The sequence below is a fragment of the Pinus tabuliformis genome, chromosome 8, assembly GCF_031772625.1.
Source record: "Pinus tabuliformis cultivar Carrire ecotype Pingquan chromosome 8, CPIR1, whole genome shotgun sequence".
NCBI lineage: Eukaryota > Viridiplantae > Streptophyta > Pinopsida > Pinales > Pinaceae > Pinus > Pinus tabuliformis.
In genome coordinates, this window is record NC_142294.1 from 1,537,260,652 (window position 1) to 1,537,280,840 (window position 20,189).

A 20,189-nucleotide genomic window follows, 5' to 3' on the forward strand; every position below is an offset into this window, starting at 1 on the left:
TGGTACCACATGATCCTTGACCCCATCAAGGATGATGCACTTAGCCTTAGCCATTGCCTCCTTGTACCTTTCATTAGCTACCGGGTCAACTAGGATAGCTATCACTCTCGAGACGAAGCCCTTGAGGCGATGCCTGTCTAGAATGGACAAGATCCTGGCCTTCCAGACCACAAAGTTGGATGCTTCGTCCAGCCTATCCTAATCTCTCAGCCCATTCACGGCCATCTCGTTGCTCTTCTTTCGACTCCTTCGAGTCTCTCTACTTCCCTCTTGGAAGTCCTTTGTTCGACTCTCGCTGAGTCTCTCAACTTCCCATCTGGAAGTTCTTGGTTCGACTCCCTTTGAGTCTCGATTTCCCTTTTGGAAATCCTTCTCTACCAACATCAAGCTGCCCCACTGCGATCGTCTGTGCAACTGCAGCACTGATCCAGATTCCTTTGCTAGAAATCTGCCTTGGCAACAACTCTCTCTACCTTGGTCTTGCCCTGTTAGGTACTGTTTTGACCACAGTACCCCACCAGCTTTGCTCCACAAACTACCCATAGCCTCCTATGCCACAACAACTGAAGGATTGAGCCTCTTTGCTCTGTGCAATCCTGGCACCGACAAAACAACGCCCTCAGCCAAATGCGCCAGCCCACTTGGCCTCTGCGTGGCTTTGCGTGAGCCTGTTTTTGCCCTCCTCAGCTTCCGCGCTGCCTCTCTCTGGCTTAGACTGATGACGCAGTCCCTCTGCGTCACTCCTTCCATTGTCACTTTTTGCAAGGATCAGCTCTTTCACTCGGGACAGCGGAATTTGCTGCAAATGCTCTACTAAGCTGATGACTTCAGTTTTCCTGTGATCTGCAACCACGCTATGATACCATGTTGGAATTTCTAATTCTAACTTGTTAGAAATTCTTCCTGTACTATCTGGTTTATTTCACCGATTGTTTTATTACTTAACAAGTTATTTAACCATATAAATACTGAAAATAAACACAAGTACAGTCTCAACATCTACAGATCATCAACTGAGAGAAAACAAGCACACAAGTGACACCGTTATTTTTGGAAAAATGTCCTCGGAAAAACCTAATGTGGGAAAACCGTTGCAACTATTCAGAGGGTTATATTATTATGTAGTTTATCTGAGTACAACTGGGTGCCTAACTGGCTCACCCGACAAGGAAAAATACATGGGAGCAATAACTCTATATTCGGAAACATGTATTCATAAAACCCGTCCCACGAAACCCTCTCCGACACAACTGAAGCTTGGCATTGGCCCTTCTGTCCATTGCGTCAACACTAGGACCCTCTGCGTCAGACCTCTGAGGCACTGCGCAGCCTCTAGGAGCCTCTACATCACTCCCTCTGCCCTCTACGTGGATGACGCATTCTCTTTGGGCTCTGCGCTACCTCTGCTGGGCTCTGCGTAGCTTGGACTGACTGCTGCTCTCGCTTTCTCTGTTGGTCTCCCAGTATTGTCCCTGACTCTCTGCCTCGTACTCACTGCCCCTCGCTGCTGATCACTGATCCAACTTTGCTTAGCAACTCCGCTCTAGCAAAATGAATGACTGATCACTTTGGTGTATTCTCCAACTGACCCTCAAGCCTCCTCTTATACTTTTTCTGTTGGTCCATCAACGACCGAGATTAAATCTCTAATCAACGGCTAAGATTAGATTTGGCTTGATCCATGACTTTTGGAACCTTCTAATCCAGTTTTATATTAATACCCATTAATATTTTATTTTTCCTAAGTTTAGACTTAGGAATTCCATTAAAAATATTAATTATTTTAATATCTCCCAAACCATTTAGAATCTGCCCAAACCATTTTTGGGTCTTGGAGATCTCATGTGCTTTAGCCTCTCCACCAATTTTCATGGCTAGAGCACCTCCGATGCTACCCCAAATCAACACTCCTTCTTGGCGAGGACTGTGCTCTAATAATACCCCACATTGAGCATCACCTTGATTATCCGACATCGGTCCCTGTGTTGATGCTAGGCCTCCTTGCCCAACATCCTTTGCACTGCAGCATCCTGTAATGCTGCCGATGGCCCTGCCACTGCCATTGCTGCATCCATACGACAACTCCCTTTGCATTTGTGCTGCTGCTGGTCCATCCTCCCAACACTGCATCTGCACTGCATCCCCTCTCATCATGCTGCATCGTGCTACTGCACTGCAACTCGGTGATTGAGAAGTAAGTAACTGATCCACCCAACTTCTGACATTTCTGGGTCTTGGAGATCTCATGTGCTTTAGCCTCTCCACCAATTTTCATGGCTAGAGCACATTTGCGATGCTACCCCAAATCAACATTGTATCCATAGATTTCTGGATTTAGGCCTCCATTCTTCTACCTCTTTCCTATTGTTTGTATAGATTTCCCAATGTAATTCTTTCTCCTTTAATTGGTACTCTTTTATGTCTTGCCTGCCTTCTATCTTTTTCTGCACTATTTCCATTTCTTTCTACAATTCTTCCCTTTTTTTCTGTGGTTCCCTGTGATTATTTTTTGCCCAGGTTTTTAGGCCATTTTTAACAGTTTTTAATTTTGTTTCCCACACATAGCTTGGCGAGCCTGTGATCTTTTGAGTCCACGTTGCTGCTATAATTTGATTAACTTCTTCTTTGCTATTCCAAGAGGGATTAAATCGAAAAGGGAGGAGACCCAAGTTTTCGATTGTCCCTAAGCAATTGGTTTGCGATCAGAGGTTGCTGAGGGTATGATTTTTGAAGATACAGAGCTGAATTATGCTATAATACTGTCTTGTATTAAAATTCTGTCCAGTCTCTCTTTTATATTGCTTTTCCCAATCCTTTTATTGTTCCATGTATATTTCCCGTTCTTTGGGGGAATGTCCATTAGATTGTGACATTCAATTATACTTTCAAGGGTGTCTCAAGATGGGTCTGCATGAAAGGTACCTCCAAAATTTTCCTTAGCATTCAGAACCAAGTTTAAATCGCTTGCTACTATAATGCTTTTGTTTTGATCCTGAAATAGGTTTTCTTTGAGAGATTTCCAACATGACTCTTTATCTTTGTAGTGGTTTGGTGCATAAACATTGTAAAGGCAAATTTGCATATCAGTCTTAAATCGTTTTTGATCCAATGTTGCTCTATTTGTTGATTCTGCAGTTCCCATTTATCCTTCCTACATATTGTTCAAATTCCTCTCGATGCCCCAGTTGCTTGGAGAGTTGAGCTGTCATAATTCCTTAGTGTTTGTATCATTTTTCCCATTTCTTGTTCATTAAGAGGTCTTTTACTGCATTGAATTTCGTAGGGTGTCCCAGTCCTCTACAATTCCAGGAGACCAAATTCATTACTTGCTTTGATTTGGTGCAGAGGGACCTTTCCCTCGATTAGGATGTTGGTTTTTCTCCTTGTTTCTTGTACTTTTTTCAAGGAATGAGTCCATTGGTTGTTGTGTTCCCATTGCCATTTCCTTTGCAGCTACTTTGTCCCTTATTTCCTTGTTGGTCCTAGGGTCTCCTGCGCTGCCCTTTCCTCTAGCCCTCCTCCAAATTTGAAGACATTCTGACGGTGGAGTTGGGAGAAAAGCCAAGCCCTAGATCCGAGACCAAAACTTGCACTGCCATCCCCAAGCCTAGTACTTTCCCCGGGTCAAACCAACATCTTTGAGTAATTATATTTTCTTGATCCTTTCCCCACCTCATCTAGGGTAAGAATATCATTGGTTGCTTCATACCTTCCTCATATCCTAGACCGGGTCCCTTTTGCTCCATGTGGTCCCACTCTTTCAAAAGACCATTCTTCAAGAACCATCTGGGCTACCAATTCTAACAAGGATTTTAGGGATTGGGAAACTCCTTTACAAGCCTATTCCCATAAACCTTAACCCTCAAAATCCTCTTCCTTTCCCTAGAAACACATAATACCTTGCTTAGAAAATAAGTAAGTTCCATCTTTCAAACCTTTCTAGGAAAGGGTTTGGGTCACTCATATCCATTGACTTATCATTCATTAGTGACTCCACACATATTGGGTCTCCTCCCATCGATGAAACTCCGTAAATAGGAGGGAGCCTTAGCTGAGGTGACAATGGGCTAGGTCTTCATTTGTTGCCCTTTGCCTAGCACTTGCCCTTTAGGGATCACCCTTAGGTCCCCTGCTAGTTTGAGTGGTAACAGTGCTTATGGGCTTCCCATGATAAATTGTTATCATGGGTTTTAATTCTGCTAACATTAATTGTTATTAGAACATAATTTGTTGTTTCCATTCTAATTGATGCTGATACATTGATTGATTAAGTATCTGCTTTTATGATTAGGACATCTGTAAGCTATTTTTGTAATATGATTTTCCTTTATTGTGCTTGTTGCATCTGGAGAAGCCCTAACATTGGAGAGATGAGGCCTTATATGGATAGTTGGAGATCCATGGGGACCACATGATGGCACTCCTGTTGCACTTGGGTCCCTAGAGGAGGATTTGAGGGCTATCCTCAAATTGTGGATGATCCAAGGACTTTGACACTCTTTCACACCTCAGCACACCTTGGTATGGCATTTGGAGCCTTAAAAGGGCATGTGTTAGCATTATGAGAGGCTACAACTCGCACATGTGGGCATTTATGGTCCAATTTCTCATTTAGCTAGTGGGTTGGTTTGTAACCCAAGTTTATCCTATGTCAAACTTGTTGTAGAGGCTTCATGAGGCTAAAATTAATTGAGTAGACCTCATATAAATAAATAAAGGTCACTTTATTTTCATTTTGATCATCACTTGTGGATCAATTCGACCTTCTTAGAGATTTTGAGTTAGCTGAAATTTGTCTTGTAGCTTGTGGAGATGTGATCTTTTGTGGATTCTTTGCTTATGGAGCTATTCTCTTGATTTGGAGATGTCATTTTGGAAAGATAAAGGGTTGGTTCATGCATTTTTCTTTCAAGTATTCTATGTATTTGAATATCTTTGTGGCTATTGTATGGAATGGATATTGTTAGGTTTTCTATGTTCTAATTTTTATTGAATTTTTTTTGATGAAATGTTGGCAATGTTAGTGTGCATTACCCTTTTACGATTTTGCGTGACAATCCAATGAGTGATCCTTCATGTTAAGCTCTCTTCAATGACTTTGTTCCCTCATAAAATGATAACTAGAGTATGAAACTAGGGTTTTCATACTCTCTTACTCCATTCTAGGGTTTAGTTTTATTCTAAGTAGATTTCCCTCTATTCCATCACCCAAGGTCAAGTAATAGCCTTTCCACTGTTGATTTTTTTAGTAGCATACAAGACTAGAGCAATTTTCAAACTGATAACTACTTCCAATGATATAATTTGACTTCTTTTAGAACATTCCAATCATTAAGCAGTTATACATGAAAATTTCAACCAATAACATTAAGATTCATAAAGCAGTAAAAATCACAATAAGACAAAGAACACGAGACACCATAAATTACCTTGGGAAAACCCCACTCCAAGGGGAAAAGCCCATCAACCTTTCCTTATGAGAGAATGTCAAATTCAATCCAATTTGTACATCAATTAGAATAACATATCTTTGACAAGACATATAGACAAGAATTGACCATCATGATGACCTCCCAAAAGTGCCAAGCCAACCCTCCAATATCTAATACATGATCCCTTCAACTTTGTCCACAAATAGGTCTTCCACAAGTATCTAAGAGGGCTGAGCTTCAACCTCTTCCTCAGCCTCAAAACTTGCAGTATTTACAGACATAATGTGCCTCAAACCTCACATCATTCCACTGAGATTTGTGCCTCATACCTTGCACTGTTCCACAAAGATTTGTGCCTCAGACTTCGCACTGTTCCATAGAGATTTGAGCCTCAGATCTGCGAGGTTCAATAGGGCTAATGTGCCTAAGATTTGCATGTTTCCACAGAGAAATAGTGACTTAGAAAATGCGAGATATCTACCTCAGTTTAGCAAGCTACTTCCTTAGATATGAGATGCAAATTGTGTCTTTAGAGGAGCGTGAATAAGCTCAATATATAGTTATTTCTCCATTCGAAGAGGTGTGTCTATTAGGGCAGGCCAACTTGTTCTTGGAGGGGTCGACTTGAATAGTTGTGGGGTAAATAAATTTGAATTTTCCCTTTTGATTTTATTAATGAAAATATTGACTGAAGTTACCATTTTCCAACATCCTCATTGTTGATCACAACATAAATCACCCATAAATTCAATCTCTCATATTTTTTATTTTCGGCCTCTTAAGGAAAGTTGCTAGGCTAGGGTTAGGGTTAAAATTCAAATATGGTGCATGCATTGGCTTGTGGAAGGTTTCAACACTTGGTTGGTAAGACATTGTGTCAAAATCATCCTTTTCTTGTGGCTAATTCTTCCATTTTGGGGTTGACATCATTTGCCCTAGATCAACCCTAATCTTGCCCTAGCTTCAACTTGGGGTTTGTTGAAGGCTTGTTGTTCATGATGTTGATCAAATCCATTTATTCAAGCCTTTTCTTAGCCTTGTGCACCTAGGTAGGCCTGTTAACCTTGCCTATTCACAAACCCTAGGTCACTTTGTGCCCTAGATAGGCCTTTTGGAGGGTATGCATTGCCTTGTTTAAGCTAGTTTGAACCTTGTTCTTAGGTTGAGCACCTATCTTGAGCATATCCTTGTCATCTCTGCTTTAGCCTTGATATGTCCATTAGGTGACCTAACATAGGGAAGCCTCTCTTGTGAAAATCCATTAAAGAGTAGGAGGTAGTGGTTGTGGTTACAGTGGGCCACACCTCATAGTGTTCTCACTTGGTGTAGCTCTTGCCTTGTGATCTTCTTGTTACCCACCCAGACGTGGTTGACCCGATAGGGGAATTTTTTTTCTCCCATCTTCTCTTTCAACTGGCTAGCCAACAGCCCCTGCAACCACCACTAGCCAATGACAATGTGCCATTCATATCTCCGTCACCTGCATCAGTTGTTGTCTTCTCACCCATCTCATAAGAGCACATGAACTAATATGGGCTTTTGATCAAAAGGTAATTTATTCATTTTGCAATCAGATGCTTATGCTTATTTGTATTTGGGCTTTTGCCATGGATTATGGGATGACCTAGAAGGAGGAGGGTTTTGATTATGGTCTTGTTCCCTCACCTTAATTGGAGGGTTAATCTTCGATCCTAGTCCAGTGGGACCTCCCCTAATGCCCGAATTGTTAAAATTGGCAGTTACAAGATGAATTTCCCCAAGGAGAAGCCCAAATACCCCAAGGAGGAACCACTCTTCTTCAAAAGAATTTTCAAAATGGTCAAAGGAAAATTGCTTCTTTATGTTTGGCAAGTCAGCCTAGTGAAGATGACAAGTCGGCCCCACCAATGGAAATTGACCCTGCAAGAACACACATAAATAAAATTTATGTTGGAGCTCATTTGGGCACCACCACACATCACAAACTAGTTTGATATATTCTGAAATTGCAAGAGACATTCACACGTGCGAAGGAGGAGAGAGAGGCTTTTGTTAACAAACGTTGACTTTTTGTTTTGGGCTACATGACCAGTGTTGACTTGGGCGCTTTGACTCTGTTTTCACTGAATTTCTTTTTGTTTTGGGAGGCCGAATTAAGGGAGACTTTGACCGAGATTTTTTGGCACTTTGATTGAGGTTGGCTGCAGGTCAAACTTGTGATTTTCTCTCTCCTTTGACAGAGAATTTTGCTGTTGTTTTGACTGAGTTTGATTGAGGAAGGAAGGCCAAATTTAATGCTAGGTTGAATGAAGTTTTCTGGGCAGCTTGACGTTGACTTTGTAGATCGTTGACTGTACTTCTACAGGCCGAAAATTGTATATTGATGTGTTGACTAGATTTGACATTCTTTCTCATCATTGATTGGTTGGTTTTGGAAAGTCAAAGATTGACTTTGACTTGTTTATGGATGTATTATTGGACTAATGTATCTCATGCTAAATATTGATTGACTAGTAGAAGAAGGATTGATTAAGGTTTTCCCCCTTGTGGGATTTTTCCCTGGTCTTCAACGAAATCTGTGTCTCATTGTGCTTGGCTATCTTCTATTTTGCATTTATTGTTAGTGTTCTATCTATAATTGCTTATCTGTTATTGGGGTGATTGAAGATGGAAGAAATTGTTTAAAGTGATTATAACTACATAGAACACTGAAAAACAACACCAATTGGTATAAGAGGGGCACTAGTTAGGAAGCCCTAATTGAGATAGTGTGTTCCACGTATCTCGATTCCATACGTTACCACTTTCCATCTTACATTACGAGCCCTACATTTCACCTCCATTCTTCAAGTTCAACGGACCATTGGTTCTCTGGGATTTAGCACCCATACATCCTCATGCCTGTGTGGGCCCGAAACTTGGCCCTGGGAGCTAAGAGAAACAAAGAGAGCATATCATGGCCACAAGCGAAAAATCAAAGGAATATTAAAATGTAAAAGATGGGTGGGAAATACACATTAGTATGTGGGCAAAAGCCTAGCATGAGATCTACCTTACCCCTTATGGCCATCACCCGGTTCCTGAGCACCATATTGCTCCCATACATCATGAAAGGAATCCTGCATGTCCTAACCCCGATGGGCAATGAACTGCCTCATCATTAAGGGGTAATACAACTGCTATACATCATACAAAGCAAGCTCGAACCCTTTGAGCTCCGAGTAGTAATACAAAGAAAAATCAAGAAAAAGTAAAGGGCACACAAGAGAGGTTGAAATCAAAGGCCGGGTTGGTAACTTGTGCATCCATGATTGCTCCTTGCTCACATCTATACACTCAGGATGTGGATCCCCATTATGCTAGTCCCCTTGACCTTGGTACTTGGCCATGAAGTATTCTCCCCTCCGTTACCATCATTGTTCACATAACACCTATTGATTGAAAGGCGAACTAAGGAAATTTCACATTCCCTTGGGGGATGGAAACACTTAATAGGGTTGTCCTTCAGCCACTCCTACCTAGGGAGGTCTCACCTTTGCAAGTTCAAAGCCCCAATTTGGAAAGGAAGTCTTGTTTGAAGTGCTAAATAGCCCATTACTTTCAAGCTTGGTCCACTTAGATGCATAAATGATTATTGTACCTGATGATTTGTTGCTTTCACTAAACTTTGTGATGTGATCGTTTGGGTCCACAACTATGACGGGAGTTGGGCAATTTAACTGGGGCCCAAGCCTCTAGAGGAGAATATTGACACTCATAGGTGGATTGTTGAGAGTCTTGGGTCTCTGAGTAGTAGTGGCATGCCTTTGCAACCCTTGGACGCCTCGCACTGCCAGGACATTCTGCCACTTTGCACACTATTTGGTGATTCTTCAGGATGACATACATTGGACGCAACATGCCCATATCCGACGTTAGCACTCTAGAGATATGGCAGCTGACACAAAGCTCGGATCATGATGGTCCCACCTTTTGAGACATGGAAGGGCTTGTAACACCTAAAAACCCCTTAGCATTGGAGCAAATATGGGCACTTTTCCCTATTGGAGACCTTAGAGACTACATTTTGACATCGTAGATGAAATTTGGGGTTTACAGAGAGATTTGACAGAAATGTGGATGCCAACCTTCACATCATGATTTTAGAGGGCTTCTATTTGGCGATTCTACAAGATGACATACATTGGATGCAACATGCCCATGTCCAACCTTAGCACTCTAGAGATATGGTAGCTGACCCAGAGCTCGGATCATGAGACATGGAAGAGCTTGTAACACCTAAAAACCCCTTAGCATTGGAGCAAAGATGGGCACTTTTCCCTATTGGAGACCTTAGAGACCACATTTTGACACCCTTGGTGAAATTTGGGTTTTGCAAAGAGATTTGACAGAAATGTGAATTCCAACCTTCACATCCTGATTTTAGAGGGCTTCTACACCATTCATGGCACCTTTAGCCCTCAACGCAAGCCTTGGAGAATTCCATGCATGCATGATGTCAGCGATTTCAGCCCAATGGTTCACACATGTGGGAAAAGTTTGATGTTTTTTCCTTAAGCTAGTAGGTCGTTATGTAACCTAACTTGTGATTGTGGCATAATTTGATGTTTTAGGGGCTTCTAGGCTAAAATAAACATTAGTCCTTGTGGCAGAGACGTGACCTATGAATGCAATTTGATATTTGGAGCTACTCGCTTGTCTTTGCAGCTATTGTCTTGGATCAATGACTGGAATTTGATGCATGTTATCTTGTAAGTGATCATTTATTGATTAAATTTTTTCTTTATGTCTAATGTATGGAGTATATCTAATTTAGGGTTTCCTATTGTGCCCTAATTTATTGAAAATTTATTTGATAGAATCTAGATATCATTATTGCGTGCATTACTCATGCATAATATGTGAATGATAATCGTGGTGAACTTTGATTAGCTTTACCATGAAACTTCTTGATCCATTGCATAGGTAATCGCAAGGGTTGTTGGTGTTAGGGCATCAATTATCGTCCCTCCTCAGCGACTTTTATTTATCTAATCAGCTCATAGACTCCATCCACCCAAGGATAAGGCACTAGGCACACTTTGTTGATGATCACTTTGACTTTTATCCATAAAATTTTCCTTTTCATTCTTTTGACCTAATTCGGCCCCTTCAAGGCCAAGTGGCCAAGCTAGGGCTTGGTGCGAATTCCTAGGGAAGGGGAATTTTTGGGAGGTGGTGGTTACCACTTTTATAGGCATTCATTTTGATTTCGTCCATAAATTTCTTTGCCCAATTCACTAGCCATAAGCTAACCCTAGTTTGGATTTAAGCTTCAACTTGGGGGCTTATTTGAGGGTTTCATGTGCATTGATCTTGCTGATATATATTATTGGAAACCCTTGCTCTTCACCTTGACCTTGGGCCACCCCAATTCTCAACCAATCAAACAAATCATAAATCTTGTGTGGTCTACCTTAGGTCTTTATAAAGAAGGGAAATTGCCTCCTCTTGGTTTAAATTGTGACTTTCTTTTAGAACGCCTCAGTTAGTCACCTTGTGCCTCAACCTTATAATATCCATTATAGGTGACCATATAGCGGGACTCCTCCCATTAGTGAAAATCAGTAAATAGCAGGGGGTTTTGGTTGTGGTGATAGTGGGCGATTACCCCATTGTTGCCCCTTCGTCTAGTAATAGCCTTGTAGGGTACCCCTTTGCAAGGCTTGCTAGATTTTGCAGCAACACTTCCCTCACAAGACCTGCTATATTTTGAGGCAACATGCCCAATTAAAAAACAAAGTTCTGATACCAAATGTGATGAATAGAGTTTGCTCATACACAAAATATTCAAACTGTCTGAAATATAAAGAAATTCATGTGGACAATATATTAAATGTATACAAGAATTTGATAATAGAAAATGAGATAAATGATTGATTGTACAATGATGGGCCCCATATATACTAGGTGGGAGTGCCCTTTCATAAGAGCTCACATCTTTTCATTGAGACATGTCCTTTCACATCTCTCTCTCTCTCTCTTTCTCTCTCTCTCTATATATATATATGTTCATAACCATTTCCCTGTATCCGGATCTGGAATTTTTGAAAGATTTGTATCCAGATCTGTATCTATTTCTAGGCAACTCCATGCATCTCCATTGGTGGTGGCATTTAGTGCAGGTTATGTTTCTTGACGGATTTTGTGTTATTTTTTTTGTGGGAACTGATTTAGTGCCTATGCATTGCAATGTGAATGCCTGATTGTGAGGAAATCAGGTTGGCTGCTGGAGTGGCATATGCTTGACAAAAGGAATTTTGTTTGTTTGTTTGTTTGTTGGCTTGATCTATGGGGGATTTAAACATTGAATCTTTTGGTTTACAACATACTTCATAACACAGCCATCATCTATTGAGCTGCCCCCTGTTGATGAAAGGAATTTTTGTTCATATATTCTGGGTATGGTAATTTTGCTACTCCTATGACTTCCTTGATGGTAAGTGTTTAATAAGATTGTTTTGAGAACAGTATGATAATCCTTAGCCATCAGCAACAGAGCTCCTCTTATGTGTAATGATACTTATAGAAAAAGAAAGAGCTTTTGGTATGATTCTTTGGATAAAATGTGTGGTAGATACTAGAAACTGATTCATCTCTGTTTACCTTATGCAGATGGATATCACCCCTTGCTTTGGCCTTGACTTCAAGATAGAAGATATCCAACTCATATCAGCCATATCTATGACAATTAACATAGTTGCTGTTAAACAGTTTGCAAAGTCCATTGGGATCTTAGCAAATATCTAGGTTGAATAATATTGATGAGGAAGTTTGACCCTCAGTGATAGATTGGAATTCAATTGAGCACTGTGTTCTAATTTTTAATTTCTATTGCTTAATGTTATTGTCTATTTATTGTATGACTTGACACTCACACAAGTTCCACCAAAGATTAATTGGGAAAACAAGCTTGTGAAGGATTCAAATGACTGGATTTTGCAAACAGCTATATCTAAACTCTTCGAGGAGAGACCAATCTGGCCAAAACGCACCTTGCAGGATCGTTTGGCAGATGGTGGTCTAAAGCTTACATATGATCAATTGAAAAGGTATTCACATTAATCTATCTGTATGTGTTTTTCGTTGCATCCATTTTTACTTGGGATGCCTCAAGTGGAAGCTTAGAATGAATTGTCCGACATTTTACATGCATGATATCTCAGCTTTTGTTTTTTATAGTGATTTTCTGGCTACCTAGGCGGATATGGGGTTTGGCTGATTCATGTGTGGGTTTGACATTCATACATTTTGTTCAATGACAGGCCATTTCACATCACTTTATTTTTTTGATGCAGGCTTCTTTTTAGAACAGCACATTACTTTGGCTGTGGTCCATATCGCACTTTGTGGATTAGGAATGGATACGATGCCAGAAAGGACCCAGAATCACGCATGTGAGGACTCAATGTAGTTTGTAGTTTTTTGCTTTCTTATTTTTCATAGCTGTAGTGGGAATGGATTTTAGAATATCTGAAATAATAGATGAAAGGTATAAATGTTAGACTATGAACCCTAGAAATTGTTTCTGGTCCACATGGAAACACATTTCTTGCATCTAGAATGATTTGGGACTTCCGAAACTCTTTTCAAGACGTTCGTGGAAGACAGGAAACAAACCAGCAGATTTTGGAAAACACTGAGGCCATTTCTCAATTAAAAGATGAAATAAAAAGATAAAACTATAAACAGAAAGGAAGGGGTTTTATAAACCTAGCCAACCCCATTGCCTCCAAGGCAGCTATTCTAACCAGTGTTGCACATATTGCGATAATATCGGAAATATCACGATATTATCGCCGAAAGACCCTCTGCTGATATTATCACCAAAAATTATCATGATAATTTGCCCAGGTTAATTTATTGTGATAATTTAGAAATTATTGCGAGACGATTGGAAATTATCGCCTTGCTAGAAAAAAACATGAATATAAGTTGTGCGAGTCTTGTGACCATTTTTCACAAAGCAAACAAGGGGAAATCCATAGTTTTCTTTGCCATCAACTGAGCATTTTTGGAGTGGAGATTTACTCCAGTATACCATATCCATATTTATTATTTCCAGGTATGTAAAAAAAAATTGCCTTCCTTTTCTTTGTTTTCCAAGATTAGTATATACTATAAATTTAGAGTCTACCTCTTGTTACCCTCTTTTGAATTTCCATGTTTGTTTTGTGTGGTAGGTCCAAAACTTGAAAATTTAATTAGAGCTCTACAAAATGGCAAAGCCATTGGACCAATTGTGGGAGTATGTTGAGCCATGTGAGGATGATAATAGAGCAAAGATGAGGTGCATGCTCTGCGGATTGGAAATGTTTGGTGGAATCACTTGCCTGAAATACCACCTTGCCAAAATCCTGGGGCATGATGTGCATATTTAACCTAAAGGTACCACAAACATTGTCTTTATTGCAAAGAACTCAATTCTTGATACTACTAGAAAGAGAGATTAGAGGGAGGAACTAAGAAATTTCATGGGAACCACAAACTTCTCAAGGGCAAGGGAAACCTAATACTTGGCCACACCTTAGCGCAGTATTATTATCGGAATATCGTTATAGTATCTAGAATCTAGATGCCTCATAATGATCATCTCATGAGATACATTTAGTTTTGTTTTAATTTGATTTTGTATTAAGTTTTAACTATTAGCTTGTCAAAACTGATGACTGAGGAGTCAAGACAAAATGACAAATATCATATTTCAGACTTCAGTATCTACATCTTACACATTTTATATTGTAGGTTTATTTTCATATTTGTGTGACAATGTGTTTGTTAATTGTTTGATGTTGATGTTTGCTTTAAAAGAATAAAAATTTGAAAAAATGTTAGGACTCAGGACAAATATCATAATATCTACTATCAATGATTGATGTACCATTTGACATCTTATACATTTTATATTGTAGTTCTATTTTCATTTTTGTGTGACAATGTGTTTGTTTGATGTTGATGTCACTTTAAAAGAATAAAAATTTGAAAAAAATGATAATTTTTGTATTTTTTTCAAGTTTCCCGAGAATTTCCAATATTTTCCTCGTATTGCCGATAATTTAAATTTTGGACCCCCGATGATAAATTGTCAATAATGATAAATGTAACATTGATTCTAACTCATGGAAACCTTAAAACAGAAAAAAAGAGAATGTTTTGAGGGAGGTGAAGGGGAAAAACCAACAATCTCATTGCTTTAAATGCCTAGATCAACAAAATGCTTCAAAATATATTCTTGGCCCCTAGATTAGTGACATTCATACAAAAATGTAAAATATGATTATTAAATTTGCAAAGAGCAGGCAACTACAATACTCATCAACAAAAGCATAAATAATAAATGGCTGGGTGTCTAGTGCCACCATGCAAAAGAGTGAGGGTGGATTGTCGTTTTTTGACTTTTAGGGCCAACTTGAGACATTGTGTGTCTCAACATTAATCTAAGGGTCATAACCATTATTGACATCGTTATGGGGTTGCATTTCATTTGAAATTAATAGGGGGATGCATGGTATTTTATAACCACTTAAAGGCTCAAAATGTCATTGTGGCAACCACTTCGACACTTCAGCATTGCTTGATACTTGGCAACTACCTGGGTGTGTTCAAGTAATCTCACCAAACTCAAATGGGCATAACTCAAGTTATTCAGTTATTTAGGAAGGTCACAACTGCATGGAAAGAAGGGAAATGGGCAGTGTGGTTGACTGTCTTGAAAAAAATCCATTGCAAAAGGAACCACCATGTGTCATGGTAAACATAATCCAAGATTCTAAACAATGAACAAATCCATACTCAAAGGAATTAAAATGGTTATAGGTGGTAAGTTGACCTATGCAAAGTAAATAAGACCCCAAGTGAAAACTAGATCTATATGCCGAAGGAAAATCAAATTAGGACATCTTTATCACTCACAAGGAGGTGTGCTAGGAATAGATGTCTCCCCAGTTGGTGCACTAGAATTAAGGAAGGCACTCTGGGATGAGCATAAACTCTTCTCACCCCCCCACTAGATATATCTAGATGCTGATCTCACGTGTTCCCATGTGGTAGAACTGAATTAGTCTAGATAGCAAGTGATTGTGACACAGAAAGAAGGTAAATAGGCAGTTATGATAGATATTAGAGTAGGAAAAACCGTTGCCCACGAGGTGGTCTTGATTGGGTTCTAAATGATACCCCCTGTGTGGCTTGTTTAGGGTCTAAAAGATCTTTGTGGGGTGTTGGAACTACAGTGTAGCTTTCTAGTTCTCACTGAGCTTATTTTATGATGCACTGAGTTCCTTGGAAGTTCTTTTGATAAAGACCCATAAGAGTCCTTTACATCTAGTCTATAAATGTTTCTCAATTTGTGGGTAGGAGACCTAGAGCGTGAATAGAGTCCAAGTTTTAGGAGGTATGGCTTTCTATGTTTTGGTTTTCTCCATGGAAAAGTTACCTTGATCATTTAAGATGATTCAAATCAGTTCATATGGGTTCACATTAGTGGTATGCTCCCCTTTCCTTAGGGCATTTACATTGTAGCTTATTAATTCCCCCCTCACATCGACAAATTATGCCTTACGTAGGGATTCAAATAGGTACCCTTGTATGGACTTACGTAATGACATTATTCAATACTCCCTCATGGGGGATGTGATCCTCTTGGGGGATTTTGGTGGATATAATGGATGTTAGCAGATTTCGCTTCACGACTTATTGGAGGATGGCCTCTGTCTCAAAGAGATCGACCTAGCCTTAATATATCTTCATAAGGTCTCAAATGGCCTAGGACCGCTTTCAACATATGGTAGACATGTTTTGCACCATGGTGAATCTTTTTGCTGCAAAATCTAACACCTTAGCACAAAGCCTCATTAAGAACTCTAGATTAAGAGTGACAATGGGATCAATCATCACCATGACCTTAGCAACTATTCCCTTGCTACCTTGTGGTTGGATATTATCCCCACAATGGAGGCTTCCTTGATAGAACTTAGGGATTGGATAACCCAAGTGCTAACAGGCTAAATAATACCCCCCAAGAATTCTACTAAATAAATCACGGAAGGATAATTTTCAATGAGTAAGGCTTCGGGGGAGATGAGATCTAATTCCAAGATAATGAGTTCAAAGGACCTTATGGCTAGATTTAGAGGGCTTAGCAAGTTTTGAAGAGGCTGAAACCAATGTTTTCAAATTCACTGTTTATTTTTTCACTTTGGATATTAAATTGGCTGATTAAATCGACGATGTTTTCACTTTGAAAAAATCGTGATCCGACTAGAAAAGATTGCGAGGCCGACAGACAACGATTTCTTAAAGACTTTTTTTGGGTTTTTTGTCATTCATTTTGTAAACAAAGGCCAAGAGTGAGAGCTAAGGAGGAGGAGAACTCATCCACAAGGGCAAGAGAGGAGAAAAGTGAAGGAATTTAGCATCTCAAGCAAAACAAATTCGAGTTTGGACCAAGTTTCTTCAGTAGGGCATGGTTTTCAGGTCTGGGCCTCCAATTTGGCCTTATTTTTTATTTTTTTTCTTTGTTTTTCCTTCGGTTTCAGTTACCCATATATTTTCCATGATTTTTGCTTGGATTTGAGTGTGTTTTTTTTTGTCGTTTTTGTTGCATTTAGTGGAAAGAGTTTTTTTTGTTCAAAAAATCAAAATCTTGATTGTTAGTTTTATTTGTTTAAATTCTTCATGTGCCCTAGTTTTTTCCATCATTTTTGCTTGGGTTTGAATGTGTTTTTTTGCCATTATTGTTGCATTCAGATGAGGGTTTTTTTTGGTCAAAAATTCAAAATGTTGTATGTTAAATTTTAATTTCATTTGTTTAACTTGCAATTTTTCTTGTGCTATAGGTTTCAAACTTCAATCTTAACATTAAAACTTGAGAGTTCAACAAAGTTACAAACATGACAAGGAAATTGGACCCTATGTGGGAATTTGGTTAACTTGATGGGGGGTTTGACAGATCAAAATTGTCTTGCAAGTTTTGCGGGCACAATATGACAAGGGGAGTATACCGATTGAAATACCACCTTATAAATATTTTTGGACATGAAGTAGGGCTTTGCACAAAAGCAAATCCAAAAATCACCCATAGAGCCTGTTACCCACCATTTTGTGGGTGATATCCCTAAGAGAATTTTTTTCTCCAAGATGGTCCTTAGCCGACAGCCGTTAGCCCCTTACAGCCACCAACTAGCTTATTGTGCCACTTCTCCGCCCCCCAAGCCAACCATGTGGTCCCTCACCCATCTGTCATGATCGTATGTTTGAAGATGGGCCTTCTGAACCTAAAGGTATGCCTTGTCATTTGGTAAATTGAGTATTGTAGTTTGCTTATCATGGACACTTTTGGGCATGGATTAATGGGTATTAACCTTGCATTCTAGTCTCATGGGATCTCTTTTACTGACCATTTGGCTTTAGGGATGGTATTTCACGGGAAACCCTAATTTCGGTTGCGTGGTCATGCTCCCTCATCCGCACATATTACCCCCTTTCCACCCATTATTACCCCATTCATCATTTCTCCTACTTGGGTCCACATTCCTCCACTGGATCCCATGCTTTCCCCTTCCTCTTGCACACACCTTGGGTCAGGCTTGGAATGATGCCTCAGAGGTTGATGCAGCTAAAAGGAAAAGTAAAAAGCATAATTGGCCACATTCAACAGGAAAACGAACCACATAATGCAAAAGATGGCTAAGATAAACACATTTAGCACGTGGGCAAAAGCCAATACATGAGCTGTACCCGATCATCATGGCCATCGCCACGGTTCCTATAGGCTCTATGAGCCCCCTTCATCATATAGGAAACCATGATTGTGCCAACCCTTGGTGGGAAATGAACCGCCCTACCTTAAAAGGGGGTATTCATTGCTATATCTCACACATCATGCTCTTACCCCTTGAGCCTCGAGCAATTAATTAAAGAAAACTCATAAAAATGCAAATGGCATATAAAGAAGGGTGGAACAATCAAGGCTGGGGCACCTCATGTACCATGATTTCTCCCTCCTGTACATTATATACCCAAGTGTGGGCTTCCCTTTTATTAGCTACCCTTGTACCCCAACATGTTGCCCAAGGTTGCCCCTTCTCATTCCCTATTCCATTCATCTCTTTATAACATGCCACCACCTTTTAAAGGACGTCCATTGGACTTATTATCCCCTTTAAAAGTAGAAACCACCTAATGGGATACTTGGTTAACCCCATTTGGAGTTTGGAGACAATAACACATGCCAAAGCCCATTTTGGAAGGGCAGGCCATTATGAAGTCCCCACCTGTGGTCCAAGTTTTACTCTATTTCTTTGATGACTTGTTGTATTGGAAAGGTAGGGGACACATTGGGTCTTATGTAGCATTGTAGGTGGTCTCCATTTTGGGTTTGGTCTCCCTATATGGGGTCCTAACCCTTTAGAGGGCTACATTGGCATACATTGGCACATGTAGGGTGTGTGTTGAGAGCCACGGGCCTCCATAGTAGTAGACAACACTCCATGGATCCCCAGAGATGTTCAGAGATTGGTTCGAGATCCACCTATTGGACGAGGAAGATGCACTTGGTTCACCTTTGCCCAACCAATCCCACAGATGTACCATGCACTTGGTAGTTGACCCAAGACTTGTAGGTTGATGTGGCATTACCTACGCCATCATCTGAGCCCTTACAGATGGTCTACAGGCATCTTCGACTCATCGGGAGACCCATGAGGTTATTATCATGCCCCTATATCCACTGGGAGCACCACAGGGTTATTGTTTGGAAAACAAGGGGCCATCCCCTTGTCCATCACTTTTGAGGGTCCTATCTTGCATTATGGCACTTATGGACCTTATCATGCCTTTTGGAGGGCCCTATGACATGTATTGTTTATCATTTGACCTCTTGAGAGGCTTATTATTTCATTCATGAGCTAGTTTGGTGGGCTTGCCACCAAAAGTTAGGTTATTAGCACATTATTTTATTTTTGGGGCTTATGTAGGCCTAAGAGACTAATTCAAATTCCTAACTAGTGTATAAATACAAGTGAGATGAGTTCATTCTCTCATCATCACTTTGGAGGGGATCACTCTTCTCTTTAGAGAATTTTGCACTTTTTCTGGGATAAAGAATTGGAGCATGGATGAACTTTGATGTTTGGATTGGAGTATTTTATTTTGGAGCGTCTTTATTGTCAAATTGTTGATGGTTGGATATGTTCTATTACATGTAAGTACACACATTTAATGCTATTCTTGGTTTACTTTTTTCATATGCATTGAATGGGATTTTCGCTATACTAGGGCTAATCGCTGCATTGCATAATTACCAAATTGTGGAATTGTTGTTTCTATATAGCATCTGTCAATGTTTGGGCCATGTATATGAATGAAAACTCCTAGGGATAATTCCATTGGTGAATTTATCTTGATAAGCCATCTCTTCTTTCCAAGCGAAGTATAAAATTTTGAGGTTTCTTCTTCTTGCCCTAAAGGCCAAGTGAGGTATTCCTTAAGACCTCCTTGACCAAAATACGAGTTCCTTTCTCATCATTTTGCTAGACTCCATCCATTCTCCCCAAGGGATTAGGCACTGGTCCACCAATAGGTGATCACTTAAAGAAGATTTTTCTCCACCTTTCTCTTTCTCTTCTAGGTCTAGCCAAGTTGGGTCACCTAGGGCATCACTTTCCCAACAAAGTAGCTAAATAAAAAGCTCAATCTCCTAGCGGCTACTGCGCTGGTGTGTCCTTAAGGCCTCCTCCA

At 39.9% G+C, this 20,189-nt stretch overlaps 1 protein-coding gene across 1 annotated transcript in view; it reads left to right on the forward strand.

Moving 5' to 3' along the window:
• LOC149241783 (uncharacterized) overlaps positions 1-20,189 on the forward strand; it is a 251,954-nt gene that overhangs the window by 63,934 nt on the left and 167,831 nt on the right. Inside the window, exons 6-8 of the mRNA XM_089374050.1 lie at positions 12,066-12,108; positions 12,331-12,502; positions 12,749-12,847. Of these exons, the coding sequence (XP_089230176.1) occupies positions 12,066-12,108; positions 12,331-12,502; positions 12,749-12,847 (314 nt within the window). The remainder of the gene's footprint in view (positions 1-12,065; positions 12,109-12,330; positions 12,503-12,748; positions 12,848-20,189) is intronic.